Genomic DNA, 25,613 nt, shown 5'->3' on the forward strand with positions numbered 1-25,613 from the left:
CCACTGGTGCAAATAGGATAATGACTACTCACCCTTTCGGGAATCGCTGTCACATGCCAAGTCGGTCCTCACACCATTCAGCCGGTACTGCAAACCGGCATGAGCGTGCCGTGCTGGACAAATCTCAGACAGATTTTTTTTTTTTTTTTTAAACAGTGCTCAAACTGCATTTATTTTTTTAAAGGCAGGAGAGGACGCCGGAGCAAAAGAAACCTCAGACTCCTTTTAAAGTCAGGAGAGTGAGAACCACAAACCCCAGTCAGGCAGAGAAGAGGAGTTGAAGGGGGAGGAAGGGAAGGGCCTGGCACCACCAGGTGTGCACCCAAGTCCCAGGACCGGGACACCTCAGACCTCAGAAGCTCAACTAGACCCAGGGGACCAGGCCAGGAACCAATCAATCCAGAGCTGCACAGATATGACCATCCACCTGCTAGATTGAGAAAATACTGAACTTAAGGTGACTGCACATGACCACATATAGTACCTCTGAAGTTCTCTCTATCTCCGCCTGCTGGTAGAGGGACATAACCCACAAGTCTCTGGATTGATCTGTGGGACGCTATGGAAAAGCAAGCTATTCAGGATAGGATCTTATTTGGTAAATCTGCTATAGCTAGGACTGCCCTGTTAGCTTCTCAGACAGCCTTAAATATTTTGTTATATCAGAAAGCTACTAAATCATTATAATATCAACTATTTGTCCATTATAGCAAATGTGGTAAGTTGTTATCCCAATTGAGACAAAGCGTGGCCCTACAGGAATCCTACAGTTGGTCAATCAATCTGGTAAACATGTTTCTTCGGACTTAGACATTACTAATGTTTTTCACTCCTTTTAATCAACTTTGTACAAGTTACCAAAGATATTTTGGATAGCTCCCTTTATCTAGATCAGCTTGATATGCCACATCTCCCCCCCCCCCCCCCCCCTTACAGAGTGCATCTCTGAATGCATCAATCTTTGATGCAGAAATTGCCATGGCTCTACATGACAATACACTTGAAGCTCCTGGCCCGGACAGATTTCAGGTGGAGTTTTATAAGATTTTTCAAGACCACATTGACCTTCTCCCCAAAAAGGTATCAAAAGGTACAAGGAGCATCATATCAATTTAGCATGGACATTCTATCTAAACCCAGATTAGAACATTCTCAGGAGTAGCTAAAAGCAGTACGTCAAAGAAAAAGAAAATGCAATTCTGTATTAAATTATAAACGAAACAGAAAATTCATTGGCCAGACAAAGGCCCTGTATTGAGCTGCTCTACTACCTGGTCATATTCCAGTGCTCCTGGGTACAGCGGCCATCCAAGGAACAGCTCAGCAATGACACATCCCAGCGACCACATATCTATGGCTTCACAAAACGGCAAACCCAAAATAATCTCTGGTGCTCTGCAAATTAATTGAATAAGATTACTAAATTAGCAACAAAAACACAAATTATATGATCTTCAATATGGATTTCTCTTTGCAGACTCATTAGCTATTAGAATTTTCAGCAGACTTTTTGCTTCCACTACTCCAATTCCTCAAAATCATTACGATGAACACTCTAGTTCTACCTCAATTACATTTTAAACAGAAGCCATCACACAGAACATCCCAAAAGGAGGAATTAGTTCTTACCTGCTAATTTGCTTTCCTTTAGTTCTTCCAGACAAGCCCAGAATCTGACTGATGGGTTATGCACTCCTTCCAGCAGGTGGAGACTAACTCTTGAGAGTGCCAAGAGGAGCTCTGGCCAGCTATAGCTAGATTCAGTATTATCTTAAAGCAGGAGAAGAAGACAGACCATTTTCTGTGCAACCGGGCAACTTGAATAGCCACAATCTAATGAATATGTGCCTCTTGTGAATTTCAAAAAAGCTGCAGCACATTCATTACACACTGTTTACATATGCCTTTGGTGTGTGGTGTTCTCTCTCTTTTTTTTTTTTTTTTTAATACAACCAAAAAGAAACATTTAACGCCCAAAGCAGCTCTAACCCAAAAAACTGCAAACCGAAAAGAAAAGACGCTCGTCAAGGTTATACATCAAAATGACAGGGAGGGATCTGGGCCAGTCTGGAGGGACTAAAGGAAAGCAAATTAGCAGGTAAGAACTAATTTCTCCTTCCTCAGCGTCCCTCGGGACTGGCCCCGAATCTGACTGATGAGAAGTTACAAAACTGTACTCTTAAGAGAGGATTCCCCAGTAAACCCACCTTGAGAACACTCACACCAAAAACAAATCTCTTGACAATGCTGAACGTCCAATCTGTAGTGTTTAGAAAATGAATGCAAAGAGGACCAAGTGGCTGCCTTACAAATTTCCAAAGGCGGCACAAAAAAATGCTACACCCATGATGAAGTTGTCCCCTGGTAGAATGGGCTTTGACCCATCTGGAATAGGCCTCCCAGACAGAAGGTAAGCGGAAGCAATCATCTCCTTAAGCCATCTGGAGATGGTAGGTTTTGAAACCGCTAGCCCCCTTACAGGAACCACCAATGGGCAGGAAAGCGAAGTTACTTACCGGCAGCAGTTATTCTCCGAGGACAGCAGGCTGATTGTTCTCACATATGGGTGATGTCCACGACAGCCCCAGGCCCGGAAAATCTTCCTAGCAACAAAAGTTGGTAAAGCCTTCGAGCTCGTGGGTGCACGCACCGCGCATGCGCGACCATCTTCCCGCCTGTCGCGAGAGAGCCCCGCTTCAGTCAACTTATAAAGCAAAACCAAAGAAAGGAACAACTCCAAAGGGGAGGCGGGCAGGTTGGTGAGAACAATCAGCCTGCTGTCCTCAAAGAATACCTGCTACAGGTAAGTAACTTCGCTTTCACTGAAGACAAGCAGGCTGCTTCTTCTCACATATGGGTATCCCTAGCCCCCAGGCTCACTCAAAACAACAAACAGGGTCAATTGGGCCTCGCAACAGTGAGGACATAACAAAAAATTGACCTACGAAAAAACATCTAACAGAGTGCAGCCTGGAACAGAATAAAAATGGGCCGGGGGGGGGGGGGGTGGAGTTGGATTCTAAACCCTGAACAGATTCTGCAGCACCGACTGTCGCGTCGGCTATCCTGCTGAAGGCAGTAATGAGATGTGAATGTGTGGACAGATGACCACGTCGAAGTCTTGCAAACCTCTTCAATAGTGGCTGACTTCAAAGTTGGCCACTGACGCTGCCATGGCTCGAAAACTATGAGCCATGATATGACCCTCTAGTCAGCCCAGCCTGGGCATAAGTGAAGGAAATGCAATCTGCTAGCCAATTGGAAATGGTGCGTTTTCCCGACAGAGACTCCCCTCCTATTGGGGTCAAATGAGACAAACATTTGGGCGGACTGTCTGAATGGGCAAGTCCGCTCCAGGTAGAAGGCCAATGCTCTTTTGCAGTCTAATGTGTGCAATTGACATTCAGCAGGACGGGTATGAGGACGGGGAAAGAATGTTGGCAAGACAATCGACTGGTTCAGATGGAACTCTGACACCACTTTCGGCAAGAACTTAGAGTGAGTGCGGAGGACTACTCGATTGTGATGAAATTTAGTATTGGGAGCATGGGCTACCAAAGCTTGAAGCTCACTGACTCTATGAGCTGAAGTAACAGCCACCAAGAAAATGACCTTCCAGGTCAAGTACATCAGATGGCAGGAATTCAGTGGCTCAAAAGGAGGCTTCATCAGCTGGGTGAGGACGACATTGAGATCCCATGACACTGGTGGAGGTTTGACAGGGGGTTTTGACAAAAGGAAACCTCTCATGAATCGAACAACTAAAGGCTGTGCAGAGATAGGCTGACCTTCTACACACTGATGGTAAGCACTGATCGCACTAAGGTGAACCCTTACAGAGTTGGTTTTGAGACCAGACTCTAAGTGTAGAAGGTATTCAAGCAGGGTCTGTGTAGGCCAAGAACGAGGATCTAAGGCCTTGCTATCACAGCAGACGGCAAACCTCCTCCATTAGAAAGAGTAACACCTCTTCGTGGAATCTTTCCTGGAAGCAAGCAAGACTTGGGAGACACCCTCAGAGAGACCCAAAGAGGCGAAGTCTACGCTCTCAACATCCAGGCCGTGAGAGCCAGAGACTGGAGGTTGGGATGCAGAAGTGCCCCCTCGTTCTGAGTGTCGGAAAACACTCCAATCTCCACGGTTCTTCTGAGGATAAATCCAGAAGAAGAGGGAACCAAACCTGACGCGGCCAGAAAGGAGCAATCAGAATCATGGTTCCTCGGTCTTGCCTGAGTTTCAGCAGAGTCTTCCCCACCAGAAGTATGGGAGGATACGCATACAGAAGGCCCTCCCCCCAATCAAGGAGAAAAGCATCCGACGCTAGTCTGTCATGGGCCTGAAGTCTGGAACTGAACTGAGGAACTTTGTGATTGAGCTGAGTGGCAAAAAGATCCACCAAGGGGGTGCCCCACACTTGGAGGATCTTGCGGACCACACGCGAGTTGAGCGACCACTCGTGAGGTTGCATTATCCTGCTCAATCTGTCGGCCAGACTGTTTATGCCTGCCAGAAACGTGGCTTGGAGAAACATGCCTCAACGACGGGCCCAAAGCCACATCTGGATGGCTTCCTGACACAAGGGGCGAGATCCAGTGCCCCCCTGCTTGTCGACGTAGTACATGGCAACCTGATTGTCTGTCCGAATTTGGATAATTTGGTTGGACAGCCGATCTCTGAAAGCCTTCAGAGCGTTCCAGATCGCTCGCAACTCCGGGAGATTGATCTGGAGACCTGATTCCTGGATGGAGCAAAGTCCTTGAGTGTGAAGCCCATCGACATGTGCTCCCCACCCCAGGAGAGATGCATCCGTCGTCAGCACTTTTTATGGCTGAGGAATTTGGAATGGGCATCTCAAGGTCAAATTGGGTCGAATGGTCCACCACCGAAGAGAGTTGCGAAATCCAATGGACAATTGGATCACATCCTCTAGATTCCCGACAGCTTGGTACCACTGGGAAGCTAGGGTCCACTGAGCTGATCTCATATGAAGATGTGCCATGGGAGTCACATGGACTGTGGAGGCCATGTGGCCGAGAAGTCTCAATATCTGCCGAGCTGTGATCTGCTGCGATGCTCTGACCATGGAGACAAGAGACAGAAGATTGTCTGCCCTGGTCTCGGGAAGATAGGCATGAGCTGTCGTAGAGTCCAGCAGAGCTCCTATGAATTCTAGTCTTTGAACTGGAAGGAGATGGGACTTTGGGTAATTTAAAACAAACCCGAGTAGCTCCAGAAGTTGAATAGTCAACTGCATGGACTGTAGAGCTCCTGCCTCCGAGGTACTCTTCACCAGCCAATCGTCGAGATAGGGGAACACATGCACTCCCAGTCTGCATAGCGACGCTGTGACCACTGCCAGGCATTTTGAAAAGATCTGGGGTGCCGAGGCCAGACCAAAAGGCAGCACACAATACTGGAAGTATTGGGTTCCGAGACAAAATCGAAGATACTTCCTGTGGGCTGGAAGTATCGGAATGTGGGTGTAAGGGAAAATTAGGTTCTTACCTTGGTAATTTTCTTTCCTTTAGTCATAGCAGATGAAGCCATTACGTATGGGTTATGTCCATCAACCAGCAGGGGAGATAGAGAGCACTCAAACTTTCACAGTGCCCTCTTGGCCAGCTAGCTCCACTGCCTCTTCAGTATTTGAAGCTTCCAAAGCAGTATGGCAAACCGCAATGGGAATCACAAGAGCTTTCCTCACAGCGAACGATAGCCCATCACAAGGGCATGAACTCATAAAGGAGGGAATGCACATCCTCCTGGAGGGAATAAACTCATCCTCCTTATTGTACAAGTGGAGGGGAATACACGCGCCTCCTGGAGGGAATCACACATCCTCCCAACACACTGGAGGGAATGAACTCATCCTCCTATTTATAGAACTGGAGGGGAACACACGCGCCTCCTGGAGGGAATGAACACATCCTCCTAAATTTAAACTGAACATGAATCCTGAAGATTGTTTTCCAACTTTCTCCCAAGGAAGAAACTTCAGGAAATTAGAACAGAAAAACAGATTCACAGCATACAGACAATCACACAGGGAGGGCTCATGGCTTCATCTGCTATGACTAAAGGAAAGAAAATTACCAAGGTAAGAACCTAATTTTCCCTTCCTTGTCATCAAGCAGATGAAGCCATTACGTATGGGATGTAACAAAGCAATCCCTAGATAGGGTGGGAACAAGCCACACCACGCACGCGCTAGCACTTGTGCACCAAAACGCGCATCCCTCCTGGCAGCCACATCCAGCCTGTAATGTCGGGCAAAGGAGAGCTTAGAAGCCCATGTTGCTGCACTGCATATCTCTTGAAGAGAGAGTGCTCCAGTTTCAGCCCAAGAGGAAGAAATCGCTCTAGTAGAATGTGCCTTAAAGGCTACAGGCGGAACCCTGCCGGCCAGCAGATAAGCTGAAAAGATAGTTTCTTTGAGCCAGCGGGCAATAGTGGCTTTAGACGCTGGAGACCCTCTGCGAGAACCGGATAGCAAAACAAACAGATGATCAGAAGTCCTGAAAGAGTTAGTAACTCGCAGATACTGCAGCAGAGTCCTGCGCACATCCAAAAGGTGCAGCTGCCCAAAAGATTCTGGAAAGTCTTCCTCTAAAAAAGAGGGCAAGAAAATAGGCTGGTTTAAGTGAAAGGCTGAAACCACCTTAGGCATAAAGGAAGGCACGGTCCGAACCGTGACTACGGACTCTGAAAATTGCAGAAATGGGTCTCTACAGGACAGCGCCTGGAGCTCTGACACCCGTCTCGCCGAGGTAATGGCCACCAGAAAAACGGCCTTCAGTGTCAAGTCTTTCTCCGATGCTCGCCGAAGCGGCTCAAAAGGAGATGCCTGCAGGGTTTTCAAAACTAGCCCCAGGTTCCAAGCTGGACAGGGTGCTCGCACTGGAGGTCGGAGCCGAAGCACCCCTCTAAGAAACCATGCCACATCTGGGTAAGCAGCCAAAGACACGCCTTCCACCTTACCACGAAGGGAGGCCAACGCTGCCACCTGCACCCGCAGGGAATTATAGGCCAAGCCTTTTTGTACACCTTCCTGCAAAAAGTCCAGAATCGGCGAGACAGGAGCCCGCATTGGAACAATGGCTCTGGAAACACACCAAGACTCAAACAGGCACCAAATCCTGGCATAAGCCACGGAAGTGGACCGCTTGCGGGCTTGCAGGAGAGTGGAAATAACTTTATTGGAATAACCGTTATCCCTCAATTGCGCCCTCTCAATAGCCATGCCGTAAGACCAAAGCGGCCGGCGTCCTCCATGGCTACCGGTCCCTGAGTCAACAGGTTCGGTACCAGAGGTAACGGCAGAGGAGCCTCCAGGAGCATCTGTCGGAGGTCTGCATACCAAGGTCTCCTTGGCCAATCCGGGGCGATGAGGACCACTTCTCCTGGGTGCAGCCGAATCCGCAAGAGCAGGCGCCCTATCAAGGGCCATGGGGGAAACACATAAAGTAGACCTGGAGGCCAGGGTTGAGCCAAGTCATCCAACCCCGCCGAGCGAGGATCTCTCCGTCTGCTGAAGAAGCACGGGACTTTGGTATTGGCACTTGTCGCCATTAGATCCATCACGGGCTTGCCCCATTTGGCACAGATCTGCAGGAATACTTCGTCTGCCAGATTCCATTCTGCTGGATCGATCTGATGCCTGCTCAGATAATCGGCCTGCACATTGCTCTGACCTGCAATATGAGCTGCCGACAGACACTGAAGATGCAGCTCGGCCCAGTGGCAAATCAGTTCGGCCTGCGCGGCTAGTGCTCTGCACCTTCTTCCGCCTTGTCGATTTATATAGGCCACCGTTGTCGTGTTGTCCGACATCACTCTGACAGCCAATCTTTCCAGGGTCACTTGAAAGGCCAGAAGCGCCTGAAACACCGCTTTCAACTCTAGGCGGTTGATGGACCACTCCGACTCCTCAGGTGTCCATAGACCCTGGGCATGCTTCCCCTTGCAGTGTGCGCCCTAGCCCTTCAGGCTGGCATCTGTTACCACTAGGCACCAAACGGGAAGCGTCAGCGGCATTCCTCGCCGCAGCATGCTGTCCGAGAGCCACCACTCCATGCTGAGATGGGCCGCAGGGAGCCAAGTAAGTCTGCATTGGTAATCCTGAGAAATAGACCATCTCCAGAGGAGGGAATACTGTAGAGGTCTCAGGTGCGCTCTTCGCCCAAGGTACCACTTCCATCGTGGCTGTCATCGATCCCAGCAGCTGGACAATGTCCCAAGTTCACGGGCGGGGCATCCTCAGGAGCAGACGGACCTGATTCTGAAGCTTGCACCACCTTAGCTCGGGTAGGAACACATAGCCCGAGACTGTGTCGAACCTGGCCCCCAAAAACTCTAGAGATTGTGAAGGGGACAGGTGACTTTTGGCCATATTGACGACCCAGCCTAGAGATTGCAGTACTGAGACCACTCTGGCTGTAGCTTGTAAGCTCTCTGTTGCAGAGTCTGCTCTGATGAGCCAGTCGTCTAGGTACGGGTGAACCCTGATACCTTCTCGCCTGAGAAAAGCAGCTACTACCACCATTACCTTCGAAAAGGTTCAGGGAGCTGTGGCGAGGCCAAAAGGCAAGGCCCTGAACTGGAAATGTTTTCCCAACACCGCAAACCTCAGAAACTTCTGGTGCGGGGGCCAAATCGGAATGTGCAAGTAAGCTTCTTTCAGGTCTAGAGACGTGAGAAACTCTCCTGGCTGAACCGCCGCAATGACGGAGCGCAGGGATTCCATGTGGAAATGCCGCTCTCTCAAGGACTTGTTCACTTCTTTTAAGTCCAGAATAGGGCGAAAGGACCCACCTTTTCGCGGCACCACAAAGTAGATGGAGTATCGGCCGCAGCCTTGCTCGGCGGGAGGCACCAGGGTCACTGCCCCTAACTGAATCAGACCTTGTAAAGTCTCCTCCACCGCCACCCGTTTGACGGCAGAACCGCATCGGGACTCCACAAACACGTCTCTTACTGGGGCGTTGAATTCTATTCTGTATCCATCTCTAATCAGGTCCAGAACCCACTGATCTGAGGAAATCTTGGCCCACTCCTCGACAAAGAGGGAAAGCCGTCCTCCGATGACAGGCATCGAGGAGAGGGCCGGCGCACCATCATTGAGAGGGTCGCTCCTGAACTCCTGGTCTTGAGCCACCAGCTGCGGAACGCTTGTCCGAGCGAAAGGAGTTCCTCTGCTGACCACGGGCACGTGAAGTGAACCCAGCAGAACGCCCCGGGCGGTACCTTCTAGCTTCACGGAAGCGAGGTCTGTACGAGGAGTGGACCGCCTGGCCCTTAGAGGAAGGCCTCTGCCTATCTTCGGGCAAGCGCTGGGGTTTTGGATCACCCAGGCCTTTCACAATTTTCTCTAACTCCTCACCAAATAGGAGAAGTCCTTGAAAAGGCAACTTCACCAACCTTTGCTTAGAGGCCATGTCCGCTGCCCAGTGTCGTAGCCACAGACGACAGCGAGCCGCCACTGCTACTGCCATTTGTTTAGCCGAAGCTCTGACAAGGTCATAAAGGGCATCAGCCAGAAAGGACAAAGCCACCTCCATCCGCGGAGCCACATCCAAGAAGGGCTCCACTCCATCTCCGGGCTGAGCCACTGCCTGTTGCAGCCAAGCTAGGCAGGCTCTCACAGCATAACAGCTACATGCAGACGCCCGAACAGTGAGACCTGCAATTTCAAAGGACCGTTTCAACGCTGTTTCCAGCCTACGGTCTTGAACATCCTTCAGGGCAACACCGCCTTCAACAGGGAGGGTAGTTCTCTTTGTCACCGCAGTGACTAGGGCATCCACTGTAGGCATTTGAAAACGAGCCATATGTCCCTCACGCAGAGGGTATAACTGCCCCATAGCCCTGGAAACTCTCAAAGGTCCCACTGAGCCGAAACAAGCTCTAGGATGGAGTCATGCAAAGGGAAGGCCCGAGCAGCTTTCTTGGTACTAGCCATCCTGGGATTACCCGAGGAGGCCATGCCACTGTCAGGATCTTCAATCGAGAGGGCCTGCAGGGTATCTGAAATAAGCGCTGGCAGCTCATCACGGTGGAAAATCCTCACCGCGGAGGGATCATCCAGATCCTGTGGTAAATCCGCACCTGACTCTGGCTCCTCAGACCAAGAACGTCTGTCAGAGTTCTCCGAATCCTCACACCCCGACCACGGGGGGGAAAAAGGTGCACCACAATCTGAAGGGGAATTAACCCTTCTGCGCTTATCTTTAGGCCAAGCATCCGGGGAAAAAAGCCTCACTGGGCAGTCCCAGGCCAGAATCCATCGGGGGGGCAATCGGAGGAGCCTCAAAAGCACAAAATCCGGGGAGAAAATCTCATCCTGGGCACCCAAATCCTGTCCGGTGCTAGCCACTCCTGAAATAACCTCATCTCGAGGTGCCCCACCCGGCTCAGGTCTCTCTGTGTCCACGGAGGCCGCGCCATGCGGTGTAAGCAAAATGGCGCCCGCTGCCAGCTCAGAGCGGGAAGAAACATCGCTCGCCATGCTCGGGCCGGCTCCTACGCCAATACAGCATGATTTACAGAGCCCTGCTGCTGTTTTGCGCTTGCCACAAGTGGAACAGCGCTTTACATTGTCCGCAGCCATCGCCGAAAAACGGCGGTAAAATCCAAAATGGCGGTTTCGCGCCAAAATCGCCCCGATCGAGGGCCCACCCCGGAGGAGTTGGAAAACACTCTTACCTCAAAGGATCTAGTGTACAACTACGATCCTACTGAAAATCAGGTCAAAAACCTCTGTTCCAGCGTCTCTGCGTTTAAAAACGCGACGCGACTTTTTTTTTTTTTTCTTAAGCTGTGAGGAAAGCAGAGGTATTGAAGACTCCGGAGGCTCAGATGAGTGGGAAAGGCAGGGAAAGGGCGAACCTATATGCCTGCATCCACTGTTGGTGGGTAAGGACAGGGAAAACAAGGCAATATGTCCACATCCACGGAGATATGGGTAAGGCAGGGAAAGGGCTAACCTATGTGCCTTTAAAGTGAAGCTGCTATAGCCTCCAACACCCCGGTTAACAACTGGCAAGCCAGGAACCACCTCCCGGCAGATTTTTCTGGAGCTCGAACAAGCTGCAGCCACCCTGTTAAGGGAGATAGAGAATACTGAAGAGGCAGTGGAGCTAGCTGGCCAAGAGGGCACTGTGAAAGTTTGAGTGCTATCTCCCCTACTGGTTGATGGACATAACCCATACGTAATAGCTTCATCTGCTTGATGACAAGGAAGCATCCTTTAAGTCCAGAGAGTATAGCCAATCGTTTAGGGTGCCCAGGGAAAGCATCCTGAACTTTTCTCGGACTAGGAATTTGTTCAGGGCCCTTAGGTCTAGGATGGGACGCATCCCCTGTCTTCTTTTGCACAAGGAAGTACCTGGAACAGAATCCCAGCCATTCTTGCCCGGGTGAAACGGGCTCGACCGCATTGGCGCTGAGAAGAGCGGAGAGTTCCTCTGCAAGTACTTGCTTGTGATGGGAGCTGAAAGACTGAGCTCCCGGTGGGCAATTTGGAGGTGTAGAAGCCAAATTGAGGGTGTACCCCAACCGGACTATTTGGAGAACACACCGATCGGAGGTTACAAGAGGCCACCTTTGGTGAAAAAATTTTAACCTCCCTCCGACTTGTAAGTCGTCCGGCACGGACACGTTTACTGCGGCTATGCTCATCTGGAGCCAGTCAAAAGCCTGTCCCTTGCTTTTGCTGGAGAGCTGCAGGGGCCCATTTAGGCGCACACTGTTGACGAGAACGAGCGCGCTGGGGCTGAGCCTGAGAAGGCTGTCGAGCAGGTGGAGTGTATCTACGCTTATTATAAGAATAGGGAGCACACCTCCTGCCCCAGAAAAAACGTCTACCAGTTGAGGTAGATGCTGAAGATGCCCGGTGGGAAAGATTGTCGAGGGTGGTTACCCGCTGGTTGAGCTGCTCTACAATCTGCTCGACCTTCTTGCCAAAAATGTTATCCCCCCCGGCAAGGAACATCCGCAAGCCGCTGCTGAGTCCTACTCTCCAGGTCAGAGGCACGCAGCCATGAGAGTCTGCGCATCACTATACCTTGAGCAGCGGACCTGGATGCAACATCAAAAGTGTCATAAGCACCCCTGGACAGGAATTTACGACACGCCTTCAAGCTGCCTGACCACCTCCTGAAAAGGCCTGGCTTGCTCCGCAGGGAGCTTATCCACCAGGTCTGCCAGTTGCTTCACATTATTCCGCATATGGATGCTCGTGTACAGCTGGTACGACTGAATCTTGGACACGAGCATGGAGGACTGGTAGGCCTTCCTCCCAAAGGAGTCGAGAGTTCCAGATTCCTGCCCCGGGGGCACCGAGGCAAAATCTCTAGAACTACCAGCTCTCTTCAGGGCAGAGTCCACAACCATAGAGTCGTGAGGTAACTGGGTCCTCATCAACTCAGGTTCTCCATGGACCCTATACTGGGACTCAATCTTCTTTGGGATGGTGGGATTAGATAAGGGTTTCGTCCAGTTACTAAGCAAAGTCTCCTTGAGAACCTTATGCAAAGGAGCCATGGACGACTCCTTAGGTGGTGAAGGATAGTTGAGGACCTCGAGCATCTCGGTCCTGGGCTCATCCTCAGTAACCACCAGGAAGGGAATGCCCACAGACATTTCCTGGACGAAAGAGAAGAAAGAAAGACTCTCGGGCGGAGAAAGCTTTCTTTCAGGAGAGGGAGTGGGGTCAGAAGGAAGACTACAAGACTCCTCAGAAGAGAAATACCTGGGATCCTCTTCCTCTCTCCACGAGGCCTCCTCCTCGGTGTCGGACAAAAGCTCCCAAACAGCAGTCCGAAACAGGGCCCGTCTCGACTCCGAGAAGCGATGTCCTCGATGGTGTCGTCGATAAGTCGACTCCCTCAGTGGCGGTGGCGATGAAGCTCCCTCCATAGACGTCGACCCAGGTGGCCGCCGAAGCTGATGCCGCAAGCGGTACCGGTGTCGGGGACCCCACCACAGGCAAAGACCACACCGGCGCTTCTGCCAACGTCACCGAGGGCGCAAGCACCATCGGTACAAGAAGATTGGCACATCAGCCCTTCCAGGAGCCCTGAAAGCACAGCTCGGAGGCGCTCGTCCAGAGTCTCTACCGGAAAAGGCAAAGAAGCCGGTACAGGAGTCAGAGCCAGAACCTGTAATGGACAAGGAGGCGGTACCAGGCTGTCCATCGACCGACGCATCGACACCTCCTGTACAGAGGGGGAGCGGTCCTCCCAGCATTGACGCTTCTCGGGGGCCGATTCCCTCGACGCCCCGGTACCATGACGAGACAGAGGCTGGTGCCGATGCTTCTTGGCCTTCGCCTGAGGCACGGCATTGGTACCCTTCGGTACCAACGAGGAGGACGTCGAATCCAAACGCCTCCTCGGGGTCGGGTCCAAAGATGGTTGGTCCCAATGGGCCTGGGAAGCAGGAGCCTGCAAGACAGGTGGAGACCCACTCAACGGCTCTCTACTCCCAGCATGCAGAGGCCTGCGGACAGCCATTACCTGCACTCCTGAGGTCGATGCTTGCTCCGGTGCCGACATCGACACCGTCGAACTTGGTATGTCTGTTGACGTCGAAGTACCGGGAGAAGCTCCAAAAAGACGATCCCGTTGAGCTTGTCTCGCTGCTTGTGTCCGCTTCTTCAGACTAAGACACAATTTGCAGGCGGCTGGGCAATGTTCGGGCCCAAGGCACTGAATACACCACGCGTGTGGATCAGAACCTGAGATTGCCCGGTTGCAACGACCACACTTCTTGAAGCCACTGGGAGTCCTCGATGTCATGGACGGAAAAATAGCGGTGGCCAAGTCAAAATCGTCAATGGTGCTAAAAGAAAAGCACAAATAGGGGAAAAAACCTGGGCGGCGAAACGAAACTTAGGCGGCCGAACTCTAAAACTGTACGGTTGTTTTTTGGTTTTTTTTTTAAGAAAAGAAAACAGCTCAAAGAGTGAAAGAGAAAGGAAGTAAAAAACGCGAAAACGCGAAGAAAAAAGCCGAAGGCTCCTCAGGACATGGCGAGAGGGACAAAATAGTCTCTCTCTACCACGGACAAAAAAAAGAACTGATGTCCCCACGCGTTGGGCGGGAAAGATAGCCGCGCATGAGCGGTGCGCGTGTGTGACCGAAGGCTCTAGCAAACTTTGTTGCTAGGAAGATTTCCAGACCTCAGGGCTGCCGTGGGCGTCACCTATCAGTGAGAACAAGCAGCCTGCTTGTCCTCGGAGAAAGACCCGAATGGTCCATCCAGTCTGCCCAACAGTCACACTCATTATCAATTCAAGATTTAAATCAACAATGAATGTGATATTATACACTTCTAGTAAATTTAGAAGATAATCTCCTCCTATTAGAGCTGTTTATATAACAAAAGTGAAAAAATGGAGAAGATATGAAAACACAACTAGCGTTTTTTGACCTAAAGGTGTTGCCTCAAAAACCCCCGGCTTTGTATCAAACAAGCTCACGGGGGCTGGGCTGTTTCATCACAGGCAAACACCTCGGGTATAAAGTAATTTTTTGTATAAATATATACTCATTTCTTCTATCATTGATATTTAGACCATAAAGAGCTATTTTGCTACTTAGCTTTCACTTAGCTTTTCAGAAAGGTCCGAAAATACAAATTTTCTGTTTCTTGATATGACGCCAAACTCGACCATGACCTACGATGGCCAGCGTTTCGTTACCTGCCTCAGGGTCATTTGGTCTGTGTCTATCTGCAACAGAAAAATATATTAGTATAAGTTTAACTTTAACATTGTAAAGGTATACATTACTTCCTTCAAAATTACCTAAACTCGAAATCAATCACTTCTACGGACCAACTTGAAAAAGAAAATGGCCCCTCAATTTAAATACCTTCCTACGTCAGACGCCGGAAGTTGGTGTGGCCAATCAGTCTGTACTCGTTTAATCTTAACTGGAAATAAAGTTTTGTAATTCCAAAAAATTTTTTTATGAATAAAAAAGAATTTTTTGTATGTATCTTTACTTTGAACTACAGCAATCAACCCATATGCATCTATAACTAGAAAAAATGTCCACATTCAATCTTTCCATTTAGACCCACTGGAACCAATGAGTGCAAACGATGTATCCATCTTTGTTCGCACTGAAACAATGATCTTTTTATGTCGCCTCCAATTCTGTTGGTGGAAGCTTCAATTTGCTGCAGCACAAAACATCGTAGCTCCATAAAGGAGTGCTGTGCTCTATCACAATGAAGAGCCAAAGGTGTAGTTGTCTTTTTTGTGTGTATCACACTACGGTGCTCGATCAATCGAACCTGCAACGTACGTGTAGTCTGTCCTACATACAGTTTCTCACATGGACAGATTAGACAATAAACCACATAATTGGATTTACAATTAGTGTTAACATTTAGAGTGAATCTTTGTGCAGACTCGGGATGAACAAATTCTTTTATTTCTAACATCACTGCACACATGTTGCAGTTGCCACATTTTTTATGTCCTTCAAAAATGGAAATTCTCTGTGTAAGCGAAGGTAGTAAAGATGGGCATAAAAGTTCTTTCAGATTCCTTGATCGACTATAGGCGAAACGAATCTTCGTATCTGTAAATATTGGTAGTGTTTGTAATATGCCCCAATGATCCTTAAAAATCTTCGTGATCTTATGCATATCGTAGTTAAACCGTAGGACACAAGTGATGAGTTCATTCTCATCACACGATTTTCTTTTATCGTTCTTAGAGTTAAGTAGCAATTCCCGATGATTAAATTTGGCTCTACGGTATGCCTGTCGTACTGTTTGTTTCGGATAACCCCTTTGGAGAAGTCGTTTATTTAAAGTCCTTGCCTGTTCTCGAAAATCAGTCAATTCTGAACACAATCGACGATACCTCAACATCTGAGAGAACGGGAGGCTCTCCTTAAGACATTTCGGGTGACAGCTTGTATATTGCAACAAGCTATTGACATCAGTCTTTTTTCGATATACAGTGGTATCAAACGATGATTCACCTCTCCTAACCTGTACATCCAAAAAATTAATTTCTTGTTTATCATGATGTCCTGTAAATTTAATCGTTGGATGACATTGGTTAAGGAACTGAATAAATGATTCCAAAGTGGGTTCATCTGCTTCCCATATAAAGAAAATGTCGTCGATAAATCTGCACCACAACTTAATGTGAGGCCAGAAAGAGCAACTGTATACAAATTTCTCCTCAAATAAAGACATGAACAAATTAGCCACTGAAGGTGCTAAAGTGGCTCCCATAGCTACCCCTGAAATTTGTTGAAAATTTTTTTTATCAAACTGGAAATAGTTTTTCTTTAAAGCCAGGGTAGCTAATTTGAGAATAAAAGACGTTAGTGCTGTTCCATGTTTATCAATTAAAGAGACTTGGATTACCTCTAAAGCTTCATCCTGAGGGATAGAGGTATAGAGTGCAGTAACATCGAGGGTTACAAGAAAAGTGTCCGCAGGAGGTAGATCTACAGTATTCAAAAGTCGCATAAAATGCGTAGAGTCTTTTATATAGGATTTACCTCTAGGTACCAGGGGGCGCAAAAAAGTGTCTATGTATATTGAAAGAGGTTCTAATAAAGAGCCCTTCCCAGATACTATCGGACGTCCGGGTGGCTTGCACAAAGTTTTGTGCACTTTCGGTAATGTATAAAACACTGGTACATTCGGAATATTTGTATTAAGAAACTGAAACTCTTTTTGAGTAATCAGACTATCAGTATATGCCATACCTGTTAATTGAAAAATAGCAGATTTTAGCAGCTCTGTTGGATCTTCATCTAAGCATATATAGTCTCTAGTGCTATATCGAGCACCGTAGTGTGATACACACAAAAAAGACAACTACACCTTTGGCTCTTCATTGTGATAGAGCACAGCACTCCTTTATGGAGCTACGATGTTTTGTGCTGCAGCAAATTGAAGCTTCCACCAACAGAATTGGAGGCGACATAAAAAGATCATTGTTTCAGTGCGAACAAAGATGGATACATCGTTTGCACTCATTGGTTCCAGTGGGTCTAAATGGAAATATTGAATGGGGACATTTTTTCTAGTTATAGATGCATATGGGTTGATTGCTGTAGTTCAAAGTAAAGATACATACAAAAAATTCTTTTTTATTCATAAAAAAATTTTTTGGAATTACAAAACTTTATTTCCAGTTAAGATTAAACGAGTACAGACTGATTGGCCACACCAACTTCCGGCGTCTGACGTAGGAAGGTATTTAAATTGAGGGGCCATTTTCTTTTTCAAGTTGGTCCGTAGAAGTGATTGATTTCGAGTTTAGGTAATTTTGAAGGAAGTAATGTATACCTTTACAATGTTAAAGTTAAACTTATACTAATATTTTTCTGTTGCAGATAGACGCAGACCAAATGACCCTGAGGCAGGTAACGAAACGCTGGCCATCGTAGGTCATGGTCGAGTTTGGCGTCATATCAAGAAACAGAAAATTTGTATTTTCGGACCTTTCTGAAAAGCTAAGTGAAAGCTAAGTAGCAAAATAGCTCTTTATGGTCTAAATATCAATGATAGAAGAAATGAGTATATATTTATACAAAAAATTACTTTATACCCGAGGTGTTTGCCTGTGATGAAACAGCCCAGCCCCCGTGAGCTTGTTTGATACAAAGCCGGGGGTTTTTGAGGCAACACCTTTAGGTCAAAAAACGCTAGTTGTGTTTTCATATCTTCTCCATATTATACACTTCATCATGGTCTTTCTTTGGTGTTTCTGTGACATTAGACCATAGAAGTCTGCCCAGCTCTGTCCTTACGTTCCAACTACTGGAGTTGTCGTCAAAGCCCAGTCCAGCTAATGCAAATCCATCTTGTGTCATTTGCGGGACAAAGATCGTAAAAGTCTACCCGGCATGGTCCTCACTTTTCAAATTACTGCATTTTCCGTCAAAGCTCTCTCCAGCCCATCGTAAACAGACTGCTACATTTGGGAGTCAGACTTTACCAGCCAGCCCAACACCCAGCATCAGTTGATGCAGCCAGAGTGGCCAACTAAGCACTACTTGACATGCAAACACATGTGCACCCTTTAAGTTTTTTTTTTTTTTTTATATAATTCATTTTCTAATTAGAGATTCTCTGTGTTCATCCCATGCCTTTTTGAATTCCGCCAGGTATTTTTCCCACCACCTCCCTCTGGAAAGCATTCCAGGAATCAACCACCCTCTCTGAGAAAGAATTTTCTGTCATTATTCCTAAGTCTACCACTGCACAACCTCAATTCATGTACTCTAGTTTTACCACTTTCCCTTCTCTGGAAAAAAAATTTTTCTACATTAATACCTTTCAAGTATTTAAATGTCTGTATCATATCTCCCCTGTCCCTCCTCTCCTCTAGGGTATACATATTCAGGTCTTCCAGTCTCTTCTTATATGTCATTTGGTGCAATCCCCATATCATTCTTGTCGCCTTCCGTGACAAGAATGCTATGGGGCTTATCGTCCTGACAACTCATTTGCTCTTTTTAAGGGTTAGCAGCAGCATGTGCGAGTTCCAATTCATATTTATTATGCAGAGTCTGCCCAAATGAGAGACTGACAACAGCCTAGTGGATGAAATAACATTCATGGTGGTAGCCCTCTTAAGTTACACCAAATTTACTAAATTAATGTTCATATATTTCAAGAACAGATACTTCTGGTGCCTTCAACTCCATTTGCAGAGATACAGCATTAACCTAGAGCAAGCTTCTAGGAAGGCAGTAAAATAGCCTGGAATTAGTTTAATTCTTTTATTTTCTACTGCACAGGAACATATACATAGTAGCATAGTATGACGACAGAAAGACCTGCACAGTCCATCCACTGTTAACTACAGTTTACCAAGCTGATGGGGTGGCACTTCGAAAACAAAATTTGCTGGAATGCCACTTAACACATTCTGGTTGACACAGGCAAATATCCAGCAGACTCAGATAATTTTGTCTCCATTGTATTGCCACTTTTAGACAGAACAAGTCTTAAACAAGTTATGTCACAATTATCTAGCAATTAACCTGTAATGTGCTATTTTGTCACCTGTACAGGAAAGCCCAATGAGCAGAAGGAAATGAGAAATTTCGTAGCAATGTCACAGCGTGCAAAGTTATGCAATAAATGTAGAAATGCTTATTCTGTTCCATTTCCACATTGTTAAGTAAAATGTTCTGCTTTGGAAAGAAATATAAGGTAAATTAAAAACAGATGTGTAGCATAGTGGGACAATATGGTCTTCTTCCGAAATCCTTTTCTTTTTTTTTTTTTTTTCCGTAGCGAAAAGTCAAAAAAGACACGCGAGGTCAACTTAAGGGGCGCGAACGGCGTAACACGACCGTACTGAGCGCGGACAAAAGAAGACTGGCCGGCACGAGCCGGTTTCGGGCGGGAAGACGGCCGCGCATGCGCAGTGCGCATCAGCGCGCGAGGGCTAGCAAAGGCTTTTGCTAGTGAAGATTCCGATTGGAGGGGCTGCCGTGGACGTCACCCATCAGTGAGAACAAGCAGCCTGCTTGTCCTCGGAGAACAAATTTTATGCTGCTTATCCTATAATATGCAGTTGATTTTCCCAAGTCCATTTCAACAATGGCTTATGGACCTCTCTTCCAGGAAATTATCCAAATCCCTTTTAAACCCTGCAAAGCCAACAGCCCCTACCACAGTTTCTGGCAACAAATTCAAGAGTCCAACTACTCGTTGAGTGAAGAAATATTTTATCCGATTCATTTCAAAAACACTAAGTAATTTTTTGCTTGCCCTCTAGTCCCAGGACTTTCAGAAAGAATAAACAAGTGACCTATATCCACCCATTCCACTCCACTCCACTCAGCATCCCATAAATCTCCATCACATCTCCACCCAGCTGTCTCTTCTCCAAGTTGAAGAGCCCCAGCCCCCCCCCCCCCCCCAAGGGAAGCCATCCCATCTCCTCCATCATTTCCATCTCCCCTCTATGCACCCTCTCTAACTCCACCATACCCTTTCCCAGATGCAATGACCAGAACTGCTGTAGCTAAGGATGCATGCGCCACCTTCTGTCATGCAAAACAGACTGCTTTGCAAAACAATGTGCCCTATCAGCCAGCTTTGGCATCTTCCTTCTTTGTTTCCCTACAGGTCTAGATACATAGCATATGCAAACTAAGCATGTAGATAAATGTGAGACAGTTGTCTGACCAAATAAAGGGATACCAACTGCAGTCATCAAATTTCCACTTTTTGATGAGTCAAATGTAAGAGTAAAAAAGACCAGCTAATGATCCTTCAAGAGTTGTGTATTAAGTCATCATTTAAGCATGTTCATGGTTTTTTTCTTTGGGTGCCCTTTATGCTTTTCAATGTATTTATTGAAAAAAATTTATGAACAGTTTCCTGATTATTTACTAAAGGCTCTTTGACCCCTCACGCAGGCTCGCACACAAACAGCTGTGTCGGGTCCTCAACATGTTGAAACTGTTGGCTATAATAAAAAGGTCCTATATTCTGAGATCTTGGAACCCTCATCTTTTTTCATCTCATGTTTTTGGTGGTGTTCACACCGTCAGTAAGGTTTAGATTTTCTCCTCCTTTTGTTTCCTTTTAATGAGTAACACAACTTTTCAAATTCTAAAGACTCCAAAAAATTGAACATATGGGTTGACCCAACAAAACACCATTTTGAGCCAAAACCTCATTGAAAATAAATTCATAAAGTGACTGTTCTACTACAGACCGATTACTCGGTGAACGATAAAACAATACACACTTTAAAACATCCTGCAAAGAGGAATCCTAAACTGTAAATGAGAGTATATCAAGCCCAGAAGATCAACATATTGCATAATGACAATTTCAAAAAATCTCTATAGAGCACTGCGTCCATTCCCTTTCTGATTTTCATGTGGGGCATAAGCACTTCTATAACAGCATTCTTCAACCAGTGTGCCATTGGAATCCCTTCCAGAGATACCAAGTACCCCTCTTCACACGCATTCAGGGACCAGTCCCCTGCCTGTGGTCTACCATTGCACGTTTGCCTCAATCTCAAACTAACCCCTCCACCCATCGTACCTTCAAACTCATGCCCGAGGCTCGCCGTGGCTTTCCTCCTCCGGTGCCTTGCCCCCTCTGACATCTCTCCCTCAACTGCATCCGCCCTCCTGGGAAAAAAAAAAAAAAACCCAGGAAACTGCATCAGAAAGGGGAAGGAAGCTGGAGAAGGGAAGCTGTGAGGCCTGTCACGGGTGACCTCAGAGACAAGTTGGAAGGTGGGCTGTGGGGCTGGGGTTGTGAGTGAGGGAGATGTGTTGGACTGGGGCTGGGGGTTTGAGAATGAGGGGGAAATGCTGGGGGTTTGAGAAAGAGGGAAAGGTGCTGGGCTGGGACTAGGGGAGTGCCAGAATGAGGGAGAGCAGTGCTGGCTGGAGAGGGAGTTCAGTTAGGGAAGACACAGAACCCAATGAGGGGGTGCAGAGAAGGAAAGAGGTGCCAGGACCTGCAAGGAAAGGAGGAGGAGGAGAAGAAGGAGAGAAATACCACAGAGGAAATGAGTGAAATGTCACACATAAAGGGAAGGGAGCACATGAAGAGGAGTAGCCTAATGGTTAGTGCAGCGGGATTTGATCCTGGCAACTTGGGTTCGATTCCCACTGCAGCTCATTGTGACCTTGGGCAAGTCACTTAACCCTTCATTGCCCCAGGTACAAAAAACAGATTGTGAGCCAACCAGGGACAGCGCTGCATACGTCTAGTAGCGCTATAGAAATTAGTAGTAGTAGTAGTAGTATGAAGAGAAGGGAAGAAGGGGAAAACAAGATAAAGAGCCAGAGAAATTTAAGAAAGCTGAACATGAAAGATTACTCCTGCTAGAATTCTGTGTGACTGGAGCACAGAATTTGTGAAGAACTCCCCAGTGATGGGAAAATTAGGTTCTTACCTTGGTAATTTTCTTTCCTTTAGTCATAGCAGATGAATCCATTACGAGTGGGTTATGTCCATCAACCAGCAGGGGGAGATAGAGAGCACTGAAAAACCATAGTGCCTCATGGCCAGCTAGCTCCATCTGCCTCTTCAGCATTTGAAGCTTCCAAAGCAGTGTTACACCGCAAAGCATACTAACATGAACTTTCCTCATGTTATGATTCTGCCGGTTTGGCTGAGGGGGAGGGGGGATGTCTCTTCTGATTGGCTGCCAGGGGTTGTGCTGACGTCAGGGGATAGTACTTTAGCCTGCAGCTGAGGAGTTTCTCTGCTTTTGCGTTACTTATTAGGTGGTAACAGGAAAGCCTGATAGGTTTCTCTCAGAACGTGCTCTAGGTTCTGACAGGGATCTGTGTTGATTTAGAGTATTCTTTTCCTTCCCTCTGGGTTAGCTGCTGCTGTGTGTGTGTGTGTAGGTAGCTCTGTAATCAGGGTCAGCTGCTTGGTTGTTTAGTGGGGGCTGGGCATTGCTCAGCCTCTGGGGCTCTGGGCTGAGTGAGAGCATTCTCCTTTGTTTGTTTGTTTTAAGGATTTCTCTTCCCAGTGTCCCGGCCTGCTGGCTCAGTGAGTTTAACCCTTTGTGTACTGTGTGTATTGTATTCCTGCCTCTGCCAGTGTGTTTGTTGGATGGGCCCCACTCCCTCTGGGGAGGGGAAGCTTCTCTCTGATTGTTTGTTGATTTATGGCACTCTCTCTCTGCTGGCTCTACAAGCTTAACCTTTTGTGTTCTGTGTGCCTCTGTCTACAGTGGGTTTGAGGCAAGGGCTTTCTGCCTTCCTTTTGTGTTTGGTTCCTCTGGCTTCTGCCTGGGGCTCCTACCCTGGTGGGGGGGGGTTGCTGTGTTAGTTCCCCTGTCCTGCGCTAGTCCCCTGCATGGGCGTGGCCCGCTCTGGTCCTTTGTTTCCCCCACTGCCCTATTGCTGGTGTTCAGCGTGTGTCTGGCCTCTTGGGGCCCTCTGGGTTCTTTCACCCCTCCCTGTGTGTGATTGGGTTCCAGTTCAGCCGTGAGGCTCGCACGAGTGGCTCTGTCTGCGTGGGTTCCGGTTCGGCCGCGAGGCCCGCCTGTATGCCTATTTCCCTTCTTCCTGAGGGACAGTGGGGAGGGGTAGCTTAGGGGGTATTGTGTAGCTGGGGTGTGCGGTGGTGGGTCGGTCTCCCCTTGGCCTGGGTCGGCACCCTGCTGGCCTCGGCCAGGGCCCAAGGGCTCACAACCAACCCAACTGATTACAGAACGCAAAAGCCATGAGCTCGACCGATCCATCCCCCATGCAACTGCTCCAGCAATTGCATGCTCAGCTACAACAGGTATCGGGAGTCGTGAACGCACTGTCTCAACGGGTAGAGACGCTGACTGTCACGGGGGCTGCGGAGGTCCCGCCAGCAGCTACTCCGCCAGGTTCCCACGCATGCGGCCGAGGGATTCGGGTGGCTACGCTCCCGAGGTACGAGGGCGACAGTAAGACCTGCCGGGGGTTCCTCAATCAATGCCAAATTGTCTTCGAGTTGCAGGCCCGGGATTTTCCTTCGGATCGGGCGAAGGTGGCTTATATTATCTCTCTACTGGCAGGCCCCGCTCTGGCCTGGGCCTCGCCCTTATGGGAGAAGAAGGATCCCCTCCTGGATAATTTGGCAGAGTTCTTGAAACAATTTCGGCTCATCTTTGAGGAACCCGGGAAGCCCTCCTCAGCGGCGACTCAGCTGTTGAACCTACATCAGGGGCGACTCTCTCTGGGTGAGTACGCCATCCAGTTTCGGACCTTGGCCGCGGAGCTAGGTTGGGATAACCCAAGCCTGACTGCGGTATTTTGGCATGGGGTCTCGGCCAACATTAAGGACGAACTCACAGGCCGGGAGCTGCCCTCAGATCTGAATGACCTCATCCGTCTCTGCACCCAGGTGGACATCCGGTTCAGGGAGCGGGCCTGTGAACGTCGCGCTGGTCAGCAGGTTGCAGGGGCTAACTCGAGGAGCTCGCACAAGAGCCCTGCTTCCCCGCCGCTGGGTGTGCCCGATGGGTCTGAACCTATGCAGGTTGACCGGGCGGCCCAGGAGAGACAGCGGAGACGCTCTAAGGGGCTGTGCCTGCATTGTGGAGTGAAGGGGCACTTTGTCCGTGAGTGCCCGAAGAGAAAGAAGTTGGGAAACCAGCAGCCCTGATACCGGCTAGGGAGACCGGGTCAGGGCCAAAGTCCTTCTCCCCTTGGATGCAGGTTTTGGTGCCAGTTCTACTGGCGATTAAGGATACCCCTTGTTTTGAGGCGCTAGTTGACTCGGGGGCGGGAGGCAACTTTATCAGCGCGGACCTGGTGCGGGTTCATCAAATTCCTACGATGGAGTTACCTCAGTCCATCACTGTCTCAGCGGCTTGGGGACTGGTTCGGGGAGTTCTCCGCTCCAGAACCGTGCCTATGACCATACGGGTAGGAGTCTTACACAAAGAAGTTATCTCCTTCTACGTCCTTCCGTCGGCCACTGAGGCCATAATCCTGGGATTACCCTGGCTTCGCCTGCATAACCCTTGCATTGATTGGGCCCGGGGTGAATTGACGGCGTGGGGCCCGGGCTGCCAGAAGGTCTGTTTGGATAAGGTCTCACCAGCCCCAGTGACGCTTCCTTTGGATAGAGCCAATGTTATGTTACCGGGGCCCTACAGATCCTTTGGAGATGTTTTTTCCAAACAGCAAGCAGAGATTCTGCCTCCTCATCGCTCCTATGACAGTGCCATAGAGCTACTACCTGGCACTGAACCTCCCCGTGGCCGCGTATACCCCCTATCCCGGCCAGAGACGGAAGCCATGTCCCAGTATATTCGAGAGAACCTAGCTCGAGGCTTCATCCGGCCCTCTAAATCACCCGCGGGGGCTGGATTCTTCTTCGTGGAGAAGAAGGATGGGGGGTTGCGCCCCTGTATTGACTACAGGGGACTCAATGCCATCACACGGAAGGACAAATACCCCCTTCCCTTGATTTCTGAGATGTTTGACTGCCTCCAGGGGGCCCAGATCTTCTCCAAGCTCGATCTCAGGGGGGCCTACAACCTTGTGCGGATCAAGGAGGGGGATGAGTGGAAGACGGCGTTTAACACCCGCGACGGGCATTACGAATATCTGGTAATGCCCTTTGGACTTGCTAATGCTCCAGCCGTCTTCCAAGCCTTCATGAATGACATCTTCAGGGATCTCCTGTATAAGTTTGTGATGGTCTACTTGGACGATATTTTGATTTTTTCAAGGGCTGAGGAAGAGCACCAGGAGCACCTGAAGACCGTATTGCAGCGGTTGAGGGAGAACCACCTCTATGTGAAATTGGAAAAATGTGAATTCCATCGCTCCAAACTGCTCTTCCTGGGGTACATCATTTCTAACCACGGGCTGCGTATGGACCCCAGTAAGCTGACAGCCATCCTGCACTGGCAGCAACCTACGGGGCGTAAGGCTCTACAGCGCTTCTTAGGTTTTGCAAACTACTATAGGCAGTTTATTTGGAATTACTCGTCCCTGACTGCCCCTCTTACTGCCTTGACTAAGAAGAACGCTGACGCTCGCAACTGGTCGCCTGAGGCGTGTCAGGCCTTTGAGAATCTGAAACAGGCATTTGTTGGAGCTCCAGTGTTGCGCCATCCCAACCCGACAAATAAATTTTTCGTG

At 48.6% G+C, this 25,613-nt stretch overlaps 1 protein-coding gene across 1 annotated transcript in view; it reads right to left on the bottom strand.

Moving 5' to 3' along the window:
• HIPK3 (homeodomain interacting protein kinase 3) overlaps positions 1–25,613 on the bottom strand; it is a 283,073-nt gene that overhangs the window by 187,019 nt on the left and 70,441 nt on the right. Inside the window, 1 exon segment of the mRNA XM_030200637.1 lies at positions 1,272–1,395. Coding sequence (XP_030056497.1) covers positions 1,272–1,395 — 124 coding nt within the window.

This window comes from Microcaecilia unicolor, chromosome 4 (genome assembly GCF_901765095.1).
Source record: "Microcaecilia unicolor chromosome 4, aMicUni1.1, whole genome shotgun sequence".
Lineage (NCBI taxonomy): Eukaryota > Metazoa > Chordata > Amphibia > Gymnophiona > Siphonopidae > Microcaecilia > Microcaecilia unicolor.